Source organism: Centropristis striata, chromosome 16 (assembly GCF_030273125.1).
Source record: "Centropristis striata isolate RG_2023a ecotype Rhode Island chromosome 16, C.striata_1.0, whole genome shotgun sequence".
Taxonomy (NCBI): Eukaryota; Metazoa; Chordata; class Actinopteri; order Perciformes; family Serranidae; genus Centropristis; species Centropristis striata.
The window spans coordinates 10,762,341-10,775,831 of NC_081532.1; the positions used below are offsets into that span (position 1 = coordinate 10,762,341).

Sequence of the window (13,491 nt, forward strand, 5' to 3'; positions counted from 1 at the left end):
ACAGTTAATGGTCTGATCATAGCAAACTGCTGAAAAATGTCGGTGTAAATTATCTTTAGGAAGGTTCTTTGTGGTGCATTTGTATTATATAGCTTGTTTTTATATTTTTGTATATCTTTGTGTTTTACAATGTTTTGATGCTTTTACTTTGAAAAGGTGCCGTCCAGTGTGAAACGGGTGCTTTTATTTTGAAAGGTAGTGACAGGAAATAAAAGGTGGAACGGTAAAATGAAAAACGAACAGTAAATAATCAGTGCTCCGTAATTCATATAAAGTATCAAAAAAGCTTCTATAGTGCCTGGTTCACAGGAGCACAAGGTTTGTTGCCATTTATTTTCTTCTGTCATATATGTTAGTGGCTATTTTTGTTGTCTTAACTATTGTAAAAGTGTTTATTTGCTAAGTTGCTAATGCTAACGTTTGCTATTGTTTTCGCATCTCGTAGCTCTTACGGTGAATTCAAAGGCAGTCAAGGAATATCTTATTCTATATATTCATGGAGCTACGGTTTTGAATAAATCTTGTGAACCATCAGTATAAGGGGTCGGCCGTCATTAAGCCAGGGATGCTACAGTCGGAATATCCTTCAGACAACAGTTCATCATTTTGCATATCGTCACCCTGTTAAAATAATCGCCTAACTCATTTTTTCAAGTTTTGCAGGAAACACAAAAACTTCACCAAAAGTGTAACATATAACATGTAACAAAGGATGGCTATTGGCATAGTAATAACACTGTGTGTAAATTATGTAACTTAAGAGAAATAAATGACTGGCTATTTTTTGAACATGCCTTTGTGACTTAAGCAAGATATGGTAACACTTTATTTTGAAGGTGTCTACATAAGAGTCACACAAGCCTGTCAGAAACATGACATGACAAGTATCATGAGCATTAATGTTACTTCAAAGTGTCCTTAATGTTCATGACACATCCCATGTCATGTTTATGACACGCTCATGTCACTTTTATGTAGACATGGTGGCCGGTGTCATGAGGAGATGATTTAGGCAAAAAACAACTACGACAAAAACGACTTTGACAAAAAAATGACTTAGGCATTTATTTAAACAGTGTGACGATATTGAAAAGACAGTCCATTCAAAGCTGAAGCAGTATGTTCACCTGTATCCGTTGTGTGCTGGCCCCAGGCTGCCCTTATACAGAGTGGAGGGAGGAGAGTTGAGTCGGTTCTGTCGCTCTAGTCTCTCCTTCATCTTTTTGGGCTGTGGCTTACTGTACGTCTCTTCTCTGCCTATGTAGCTCGACATCCCATAAACTGGGATGATTTCTGAAGGAGGAGAGGAGATGAAAGTAGATCATTTATATCAGACGAAAGTCTGCGCAGAGCATATTTTTTAATTAGACTAATAATTGGATTTCTAATTCCACATAAATCCCCTGACTTTTCTTGGCAGGAGCATAAAGTCCAGTCAGCATGTCAGTACCTGGATCGCCGTACATGGGGGGAAGGTGGTGCTGGTAGTACTGGTGGGGGGGCAGCTCCCCAGGGCTGACTGGGGGGTAAAAAGAGTGAGAGTTGGGGATGAAGTGAGGGTGAGCCAGGTAGGGGGGCAGGTGGTGTGTGGGAGAGAGAGCCGGGGAGTAGGAGGGAGGGTAGCATTCTGGAGACTGGGGGGTCACCACCACCCGGCGGACCCCTGTGGTGTCCTCCAGCACCTGCAGGAGACAAGGAAGAAGAGAAAGGGAGGCGAGTGTAAGAGGAGTGAAATAAGTTTCAAGAAGTCACAGTACGAATCACAGGAGGTCAGTAAACTTCACATAGTCAGTAATTGCATTATACATTTATAAGTGGAGGGTTCCCTGGATAGAGCTTGCTCAAAATGATTCAGGAATCAGTTTGTATTTTATTTAATTTTTTCAACTTGGCATTTGGTACATGACATTAAAATATAACTTGAGTCAAGAGGAAAATGTACAAATTATAAGAAAGGGGAGGCAGAGTCCATCTCTAGTTTTTACATATCATTTAAGCTTATATAAGAAGTTTCTATGGACACATGGCTAAACCCTAGCTTGAGGGTTTTAAAAGCATGTTTTTATTATGTAATTATTTTTTTAAATCATCAAAGTTACACAATTTATTCTAGCTTGACACTGTAAAAACAGAATTTATCATTGGATTGAACAGTTCTTGAATGAATCATGTATCATAGATGAAAAGTAACTAAATCTAAGCTTAAAATGCTGTCATTTCATCAAAATCACTTTATTATACATGTCTCTTTTAAACATTTGCAAAACATAATCTCTTTGCACTAATCAGATTCTGTAAAAAAACAAAAAAAAAACAGTAAATTAGCAAGCAATGAATGACCTGAGCTGAGACCAACAGTCACATAAAAATGTTGCTAATTTTCAACTGAACTGCAGGCTGTTTACACAGAGGACAAGAGAGGTTGTAAGTAGGTCGTAAGAAAGTAAATACTTTAATATCTATAGAATGTAAATGTAAATAATGTAAATTAATTTTACATTAATCATCAAAGTAATTTCACTTGGGTTTTTTTATTTTTATGATTGAGGACACTTGTTACAGGGACAGGACACTTGTTGACACTTATTACTATACAAAAGACATTTTCATTCCTCCTAGTTCCAGCCATGATTGTGTTGTTTACTTAAAGGTGCAGGACTTGTCAGAAAGTGTCAGTGAGAAAATATAAGAGGGTCAAAAAATGCCCTGAAACTGTTTGGGCTTCAGAGGGTTAAAGAAATAGTTGAACACTTAGGAAAATATGCTTAGATTTTATTAGATAAGATAATAACTTGGATAAGGGGAGATCGATACCACTTGCATCCACTTTTAAAGATTCAATGTCCTAGAGCACCTGCTCTTGCAAAATTATCCTGTCAATCATTTATGTAAGAGCAGGTGTCCTGTCCATCAAAATGGTGGAAATCTAATAAAGGAATGAATCGCATAATTTATTTAACAAGTGAGACTTTGTGCTGACAGGATGCTTGGGCCTTTAAGTGGTGAAAACAAGCGCCGCAATGTTGTCATCAGATGGTCTGCAGATTTCAATAACAACAAGTATCAAAGAACTGCCTCAAATTAACATAGATTCCATACATGCATTCACTTTCACATTCATGGACGCACACACACACATTCCAACTATTCAGACACTTTCACAGGCCTGCATTCCAAGCAGAGAGCAAACACACACTCCCTGCAGAGAGGGGAAGTCATCTGCTGGTCCCTAATAACAACAACAACACAACACGCACATGCACACACACACATACACACACACCAAATAACACTACCCCCAAACTCCCCCACACTCACTGAAAAGCAACAGACTCAGTGCCAGAATACAACAGACAGAAAGAAAGAAGAGGGAGTATTAAAGGGGGTCAGAGGGGAGGAAAAGGGTTACAGAACTAATCCGAGTGAGAAAAACTGAGAGAGGGGGAGAAGAGGAAGAGAGGAGGAGGAAGAGGAGGCCCCCCGATCTGCCCCCTCATCCCCCTCCTGTGCTGCAGAGTAGAAAAACAGAGTGTTTACAGGAAAACAAGGGCAAAGTCCCTGCATAAGTACATGTGGACCCGACCTACAAACCCACGCAACATTTACTGGCAAGGAGACACGCACTCACCAAATAATACGCTGGAAAGGGATACACAAATATGCATGCACATGTGAACACACACACACCCACCATCACAATGCAGCCATTAGTACAAACCACTAAGGACACACACGTGCAAAATCCATCTGTCACTGCACTTCTTTCCACTACTGCAGTGCTCTCTTTCTCTCTCTCTCTCTCTCTCTCTCCATCCATCCCTTCTTCCACCCCTCACCCCACAAAAATCTACCCACCCACCCCGGTGCCTGTCTCCCCTATCAGGCTTGTTTATGTAAGAGTGACAGTGTTTCCCGCTCACACTTGGCCCCGTCCCTACTAACACACACACCCACACACATGCAAACACAAACACACACCCACGGTGAGCCAATGACCTGACTTCCATTGGCATAGGAACACAATCCCACCACATGCAGACCACAGATGCATCTGTAACACTATACTTGTGAGGACAGACTATTGACTCTTGTTGAGTTAATAACCTTTCACCCCTCCACAGTCCACAACACTGTCATGGCAAAACCCAATTCATAATATCAAACTTATTTTTAAACGCCCACTCATAAAATCAACACTTTGGGAGATGTCTTATTTTTCTGTTCTTGTGAGGACAGCTGATAGAGAACACACACTCTGTCTGTCTCATACACACACTATGGTGGGGTGTACTTTGATTTTAATTATTCTGATTCTGCTTATCAGTTCTGGTTATTAACATTTAAAACACTTTAAAATGTTTTACAAATTCATATTCATTTAATACTGTTTCACTTGTTAATTCATTGTATACAGTTTAATTGTGTTGCTGTAATAAAATAATATAAATTAATTATAATCTGTTCTTTTATCCCCATTCACTGATTTGTAACTTGGAGAAAATAAAAAAGTATCTAGATGGCAGGAAGGTACTTTACAACAACAGCTTAAGTTTCTCAATGTTTACAAGGTGCACCCGAATGCACCATGAAGTCCCAATCAGCACCGACATGCTTTACCTGTACGTGTTTGTTTTTTCTCGATGGAGATGTGCAGGTTGACAGCAACTTATGGCGAAGACCAGGACAATTTGCCAGTGAATGTTAAAAACTGGGACATTTTTAAAGTTTTAAAGGCTGCCTTGGTTAACACTCTTCGAAACTGCAACCCGATTCTAAAAAAGTTGGGACACTGTAAAAATGTAAGCAAAAAAGAATACCTCATGTTCAGAATGAGTGTATAAATTTAGAGGCAAAGCACTGCATTCTATTTTCATATTTTTCACAACGTTTCAAATTTTTGGAATCAGTGTTGAAACACACTGATTTCACATTTTTTTCTGCAAATACATCATTTAGATATAATTTTCTTCTGTGCATTTCAGGAATTTTCCAGAAACATCATCAGTATTTTTAAACAAACCAAAAGGCCAGTTGCTCATATGGCACCAGTGAACTTATGGAATACTGTAAAGATAAATAATGCCAGGTTATCTTTTTATATACTTACTTGTTACTAACAAAAATAGGATTATTGGGAGTCAATATTAGATCACATGATAGCATAGAAAGCCTTGTTTTTTTCCAGAAAAGAAACCACTGGCTAATTAAAAACAGACAGTTAGTCTCCCTCTGTGAAACTCTCCAACAAAACACAAACACATGATGGATATAAAAAATGTCTGCGAGGATCAGACTGAAGAAAAACACACACAAACTAACCTGTGAGATGTATCCTGGGGGGACGTGGATGGGGGGGATTGACCCATTTGGGGACATCATGGGAACCTCAGCAGGACCTGCAGGGGAGAAGAAGAATTATTTATTTTACCAGGCAGCTAAAGTAAATTTGCATTTGTCACTCAACAGTATACATGCAGGGACACAAACAGCCACACACATTGAGGGGCAGGCCAGTGTTAAGTGTGACACAGATGTTATTGTAAAATGCCCTTTGGTCCAATTAATCAACTTGTACCAAATGCAGAAATGTAGACCAGAATTTTCCTCATGTTTCTGGCAAACAACTGGCAAAGTCCTTATCCAGACACATTTTAAAATATGTTTAAAAAAAAAAAAAGTGGCTGCATGCTGGTTCTGGTCTCATGTTCGTTTTTTAAAAAATCCCCAAAATAATATTTTATAAATCAAACTATTATAATCCCACTCAAAATGTCTCTCTTTGAGGTGTATCTTCATTTCAAAACCTTTTAACATGAATCTAACCTGAAAACATTTTAGTGACAAACCTTTCACAAATACAAGTCAGTATAGTTGAGAACATTTTTGGGGACTTAAACACAAGAAAAACACATTTCGGAGCAAAGACTCTTGTGCAATCACTGAGCCAATTCAACCCAATTTAATTTAAGTGTAATGATGTTAGTCCCCATAGTAGCATTTTTTTCTTTGGAGAACTTTAAAGCTCTATGCCTGTAGAATCATGATGGATGGATGTACAACACATGAGGGCACAAAACCTCAGCTCTAAAGGAGAGGCAAGAAAATCTAATAGAATTAGCAGATTGAAAATGATGTTGACTTTTCCACAATCCATATCTCTCCCCCCCTAAAGTCTCTCTTCCTCCATCTCTCTCTGTGATGGAGGTCTGCGGCTGGTAAAGTCATTGGGACCCCGTTGGGACAGCTGGAGGCAGACCTGGCCGCAGAATAAATCACATTGACTGCACACACACACACACACACACACACACACACACACACAGGCCATTACTACCTACAAAGTATGGTCCTAATACTTTCTGTCAAGAGTCAGTTGAGTGTTCTAAAACCTGATTTCCTTTAAAGGGTCGTTACACCTAAATTACAATAGAAAAAAGATTTCCATCCCTGTTTTCAGAGATTCCTCCTGCATGATCCACCTATCTTTCCCTGCATTCACCTATTACTCACATCCTTCACTCCCTCTTTTCATTTCAAATATTACTCACATCATCCTTTCCTCTTTATTTCCCCTACTCATTCTCTCCTTCTCTCCATCACCCTCCCCTAAAGCATCCCCTCTTTCCTTCCACCCCTCCGTCTCTCACCCACCTTCCTGACCTCTCACCAGCCAAACAAACAGGTACAGTAAACACACACATACCTACCAACACACGCACACACACAACCTGAGCAAAGTCTGCTGTGTGTGTGTTTGTGTGTGTGTAGTGAGTAGGTCACAGGTATGAAGAGACAGACCTCTTTCAGTCCTGTCTGCTCCCCTACCATGGAGACTATGAAAGTCCTCATTGAGTAGAAGGTCATAGCATGGGGAGAACACACACACACACACACAAACAGAGCTCCTCTAAAACCGCTTTCCATCACTGCTCATAGCACACTTTCCCTCTTGCTCACACACTGCTCACACACTCTCTCCCGATGTGTCTCAGTCTTCTCCCTCTCTCAGACACACACACACACACACACACACACACACTCTCTTGACAAACAGACGTGTGTTTGGACAGTCTCCGCTGCCTCTGTGCTCTTCACTCAGCAAACAGCAGCATTCCTCTGCTCACACACACATACACACACACACACACACACACATAGAGTGAACATTCCCATCCCTGGCCCCCAGGACTGGACCCAACAGGCCCAACTACCCCCCAACCCTTCCCCAAAATACAAGACACTCTTTGTCCTGCTACCCTACACACACACACACACACACACACACATATACACACACTGCTGTAAGTCATATAGTATTAGACTGAAAGCTCAGGATAATCAAGCACATGAACGCGTGGACTCAAGTGGTTGTCATTGTGCTTGTGTGTGTGTGTGTGTGTGTGTGTGTGCGCACATAAAAGTGAGCATGGTCCGTGATCCACATTGTGGTAACGTCACTCTCCGGTCTTGCCTCCGAGCTTTGCCCTTTAAGCACCACAAACAGAGTCACGACTTCCTCTGCCTAATCCTGCTGGAATCCCAGACAACACAGCTAACAAACTCCACTCCCCCCTTCACCCACCCCCACCTCCACCTCCACTCCCCCTCCGTCTCATCTTCCATCTGTTGCTCCTTCCGCTTCCGACTACCGGAGAGGTCAGGTCAGGGATCAGTTATGAGGTCATATCCTGCATGTGGGATGACATCAGTGTATTACCTGAGCGACTGGAGGGCAGCAGCATGTAATCATGTAATGTGTAATCTGGCCCTTAGAGAGGCATCAAAGGGGGCATCCAGATCCAGTTGGATAACTTGGTATATCCTTATAATAGCAATAGGACCACATATCCCATGATACCTAATGTTTCATGTCACATATTGGATGTCGCTACCAATGCAGTTAAGGAGATGTGAATATTTGCATGTATATTTTCTGTATTTATAGGAATGTAAAAGGTTATATTAATGGTGGGATTACAATGTTATAATGTTGCAACCCTGATTCTAAAAAAGTTGGAACACTGTTACTGTAAATAAAAACCAGAATGCATCAAATTCCGAATTAATGTATATATATTTACAAAAAGTTTTAGCATTAAATATCAATGGACAATGGGTTCCCAAAAATTGCTTTATGTTTTTCATAATGTCCAAGCCTTTCTGGAATAGGGGTTGTATCACCTGGAATTCACTATGAACTATAATGGTTTTTCTCTCACTTCTATTTTCCGGTTAAGTACAGTGCAAGACAGTTCAATACCACATTTATGACTTAACATTCCTCCTGCGATGGTCACTGAAATGAGGTCTGTGGTCAGATGTGTGTTCATTTTGGGGGTGAGTGACGTGTGCACATACAGTATTTGTTAGAAGCAACCAAGAGGACCACAGGAATGATGACAAATTACTTTAAGGAAGACAAAACAACAACGACAATGAAATTAAATGAAACGTAAGAGTGGAAAATACTTGGACTAATTTTGATAAAAAGTGGAAATTTAGGCCGATAAAGAGCATGTCGTCAAAGAAAAAGACAAATTTCATGGTAATCTCACACACACAGTTTTTAAGTCTCACCTCACCAAAGATTTACACAAGAAATATACACGTGTCAATGGAAAACTTCCTGTTTAATCCTGACACCCCCCCCACACACACACACACACACACACACACACACTCACACAGACACACACACACACACACACAATCTCAGTCAAGCAGACAACGTCATATGCTCTTCTACACTGACTCATTTCGGGGGGAAAAAAGGAAATGAACACAAACGTATGTGATCCAGCTGCACATACATGCATTCACATACACACACAGATAGAAGAGATGATGCAACATTTCATCAGATGATGATGGTACAGCTGTCAAAGACAGCTGCGACTGGGCCTCCAAAGCACAACACACTCACTCAAACACAGAAAGAGTCCTGGTCTCACACACACACACACACACACACACACGCCCAATTACTTACATCAGAAACTAACTTTAGCACGCTGCATGAACACACACTCGTCTATCGATCGACGGTGAGTGTGATTATTGAAGACTGACTGTGCGGATTAGTTTGTGTTCTGTCTGTCCAACTGAAGCACTATCGAGCTTTTAGAAAGAAGAAACACTTTCTCTCTTTCCCTTCAGCTCAGTGCTGCACATGTGGTCACCACATTGAAAGGAAACGCAGACCCTCTTGGGAAGGCGTGTGTCTGTGTGTGTGTGTGTGTGTGTGTGTGTGTGTGTGTGTGTGTGGTGTTGGTGTCAGACCAAAGGAGCCTGTTTGCGAGCTGACCTACATACAAAACAACTGGACTCAGATGGATTTCCCAAAAACACACAGGGACAAAAAAAAAAACAACCCCACCGTGTTACTAACTAGACAGACAGAAAATATTGTTCACTTTAAGTACAACACACACAATCTCTGTATACCCTGTCAGAGCCCCATGGAGGCAGCTGTCCAATCTAGATGGGTATTTGTATTCCTGTATATTTGTGTATGTATGTGTATGTGTGTGTGCATCTGTGCATGTGTGTGTGTGTGTGTGTCTGGGTCAGTTGTGACGTGGCGTTGCCTGGAAGTTATGTAAGCATCAGCAGGGTAATGTTATCTGTCCTCGGAGCTCCAAGAGCAAGACACTCCCACGACAGCTTCCTCTACTGCCCGGCCAATACACACACAAAAAACACACGAACACACACACACACAGATATACACAACCACACACACTGGAGAGCAAGTCCTACTGTCATATTTAAGACATAAAAATGATACAAATCCCCTTAAATCTTTCAGTGAACTGATGCAGCTCCTAGAAGCTCTGGGAGAGAAAAGGGAGACGGAGAAAGATAAAGAAAATGTGGAGCACGATGGGAAATGTAGTGAAAAAGGGTAAGAAAGAAAGAAAGAAAGAAAGAGATAGAAGGGGGGAAGAGAGAGCCCGCTGTTGCAGGAAATGTGGGAGACAACTTTAAAATAGCTCAGTGTACTGTATATACACAGCCCGGATTGGTGCTACATACAAACACACACACACACAGATACACACACACACACACACACACAAGAGAGCCCTTCGGTCCATCTCCGGTGAGTCAAGTCCGGCGGACATCTTTGCTGGGAGCAGGGTGAGGCTCAGTGATGGAGGAGGAAGTCAGGACTTCCTGTGCTGCCCTGCCCTCAGTAACCAACACTCTGCAGAGTGACACAGAACATGCACAAACACACATACATGCACTAATGCACACACAGCTGATGCGTTGGATATGCATGTAACAGATATTCACATGTGCATACAGTAACACACACACTTCTGATCCAGTTCTGCGCGACAGTCTGTAATTTGAGCGGGCTGCTGATTTGCTGAGGAATGTAAATCATAAGCTGGAAAGTTGCTACGTTTGAACACTGGGTCTTACTGTGTCTACACAATGTGTGTGTGCGCAGGTATGTGTAAGCACATTCCTCAGGACGAGTGAGCCCCTCGACTTATAGCCTCTGAGCTCAAAGTTACATAACAGTGTCATAAGGGAACAAGGGGGAAGCATTCTCAGTCATGCCAGCTGATGAAACTATCAATGTCATGACGACTTCATCAACATGTGACATCAGCATATTAAAGAGAGAAGATGAAACAATCACTTTGAGACTTGTAAAAACCTGGGCTGGATTTTATTACCCCACTGGCTCAGGCTCATATTTCATATTTACCGTGCTCTACTCCATAAACATTACAAAAAAAGCTAAAGCATTTAGCTTTTTGCAACATCAGTGGAGAAAACTTTCCGCCAATGCTTGTGCACAATCACCCGTCCAAGCCAAATGCTGTATGGGGCCTGATGGTAGAGAGGTCGACTGCCAAACACAACTGCCAGACTTGTGCACGAAAGTCTTCAGTTCCATTCCTGGTTGTTTGCCCGGAGGTAGTAAAAGTAGTTGTGATCCTTGTCCCTGGTTGGCGAAGGGATTAAATTCCATTGTAACCTGCTTCTTCACCCTCTCTACTGTCTCAGAAGTTATCTGTCCAGTTTAGATTCTTCGACTTTAACAATATTTCTTGTCTGATTCAGGGGAAGTATACAAAGTATACACACGGGGCTTGTGCAGCTTTGTAAAAGTAAAATTCAAGTACTTTTCAAGCACTTTCATGGTATCTAAACCTAACATTTCCAGACTCTCTATAGTCAAATCTAAATTGTTACTATTTAAGCAATTGCAACAATAACAAAAAACGACCCTTGAGCCTTTCTTTATTTTACCAGCTATTCATAGTAAGTTTTAATCTTTTCCTGGAAGAATATTTACATTAGAAAAGTTTACTACTCATGGGAACTCAATTCAGTTATTTTACTTTCTTTATTATTGGGCAGTCCATGGCCTAGAGGTTAGGAATTAGACTTGTAACTCGAGGGTCGCAGGTTTGGATCCCAGGACTGACCGGTTAAGCAGAGGTTGAATTTCCCCATTGTGGGATTAATAAGATAAAGGCTAAATTAGAGTTATGGTCCGCTCCATGTCGAGGATAAGACACCAGGAGATAAACAAATATATTAACAGGATTGTTTCATTTTAAATACAAAACATTAGAGATCTGCTGCAGCCCTGTGTCACCAGCAGGTCTCTAAGGTCCTCTGATCAAGGTTAGGAATATTAAGGGAGACTGTGCTTCTGTAGTTTGGTACTCTCTCCCTTTGATCTTAAGATCTGTGGACTCTGAGCCTTTGTGTTATTGTCTACATTTGATTCTATTAGGTTTTCTTACTCTGTTGTATTTGTATGCATGCTTATGCCTATTTTACCCTGCAACACACTTTTTGTGACTTCTCTGCTCTCGAAAGAAGCTAAAGAAATAAACTTAATTACTTACTTACTAAATATTCAAAGTTTTCGGATGAAGCACCAGATTATGTTGAAAATCAAATATTCAAGCAAGAATTTATTCAAATTCAAGCATATCCGTAACCTCAAAAACATAATGGTTTCAATAAAACACTTTCAAACTTTCAAGAAATTGTACGGACCTGTTTACATTATATGAGATATATATTCCTGCAAGCATGGCAGGAATTTCACGAGGGCCGTGGCCCCTCGCAATTTGGCGTCGTGCCCTTAAAAAACATATCTGCCCTGAGGCCACGGTGGCCTTGATGCCCGCCCGCACTGCCCTAGTTGGTTTTGCGGTTTTCTAGTCTGCCTCTTTCCTGTCAACACAGCTTTGACACCTGCGACTTTTGAGGGAAAAAAAGCATCTTTTGATGACATTCATCATCAGAGGTGGGTTTGATTCGAGCCTGGCATGAACCGCTCGGATGGGCTACAATGACAGTTTGACACGAATCTATCACCAAGCAAGAAGACTTCAAACGCACTAATCTGTCCTGCCACAGTCTCATGTGCTGTGCTAACGACACATTTCAAGCTACTGAAAGTTTTTTTTACATGATCTATAATATAAAGTTATTTTGCATTGTGTTGCCGTTGCTCAGCAGAGTGTCTGTCACCCGTCAGTCAGTCAAACCCCGACCCACCTCTCGGTCCTCCTCTGAGACATGCGAGCATTCACATACTTATACACACACTCGCCCCCACATGATCGATCTGTGTCTCACCGTCACCGCGCGGCGAACTAAATAGTATCAACCTGTCCAGGCGGTCAGAGGTCCAAATGCACTGTTACATATGCTGTTCGGTAGCCGCGAGCTAACATTAGCTAACAGTTAAAGTTGTTTTACATCACACTAAACTACTGTTTTGAATAACTTCCTGTCGCTAAACGCATGCAGCTTTCAAAATAAGAGCGCAGTGTGTTAACAGAATCAACCACAGAATTTACAAGAAGACTGTCAAAATAAGATGCCTTAAATAAAATATACATGAACCTTTATTCTCTTTTAAAATAATTCTTAAAACAGTTTCAACCGAGATTCCAACCTTCCTCAGAAGAATTATTACTAGTCCTTAAATTAGTTTCAATATGAATGTGGACTTAAAATCATTGTTTTATTTTATTGCCTTGGTGCCCTGGCTTTTGGCCTTTGTGCCCTCAAAAAACTGACAACACAAAAGCCCAAGTGGCCTTGCCCCTAAAATGACAAAATTCCAGGCCTGCCTGTAAGTATTATAATATTTAGTACATTATTATTCTATTTCTGTGCCATCAATCACCTGGCAAGCATCAGGAGTCGTTTTGGAAACATCATATTGGAATAAATCTGAATAGGATTATAATTTTTGTAATGCTTATATCGCAAGTCACAAGTGTTTCCTCTCTCCAGATCTGTGCCAGTCTCCAGGAGTTCCTCGGGACGTTGGCATCTTTTAAACTTTATTTATTACCTTTAGATTGTTTATATAAACTGTATTTATCCAGATTAGTCCCAATGAGTTCAAGTTTTTTTTGTTTTGTTTTTTTACAAGGGAGAACTGGCCAAGACAGCAGCAGCGCTTTAAGTGTTTAACACTCAATAGCCCCAGAGCCT

The 13,491-nt window shown here is 40.9% G+C and overlaps 1 protein-coding gene across 2 annotated transcripts in view; it reads right to left on the minus strand.

Moving 5' to 3' along the window:
• The window catches only part of fndc3ba (fibronectin type III domain containing 3Ba), a 125,569-nt gene that overhangs the window by 59,706 nt on the left and 52,372 nt on the right, over window positions 1–13,491 (minus strand). For both annotated transcript variants that reach the window (XM_059354072.1, XM_059354073.1), the window contains exons 4-6: window positions 5,320–5,396; window positions 1,451–1,682; window positions 1,128–1,293 (exon numbers count right to left, since the gene is read on the minus strand). In XM_059354072.1, the coding sequence (XP_059210055.1) occupies window positions 1,128–1,293; window positions 1,451–1,682; window positions 5,320–5,396 (475 nt within the window). The remainder of the gene's footprint in view (window positions 1–1,127; window positions 1,294–1,450; window positions 1,683–5,319; window positions 5,397–13,491) is intronic.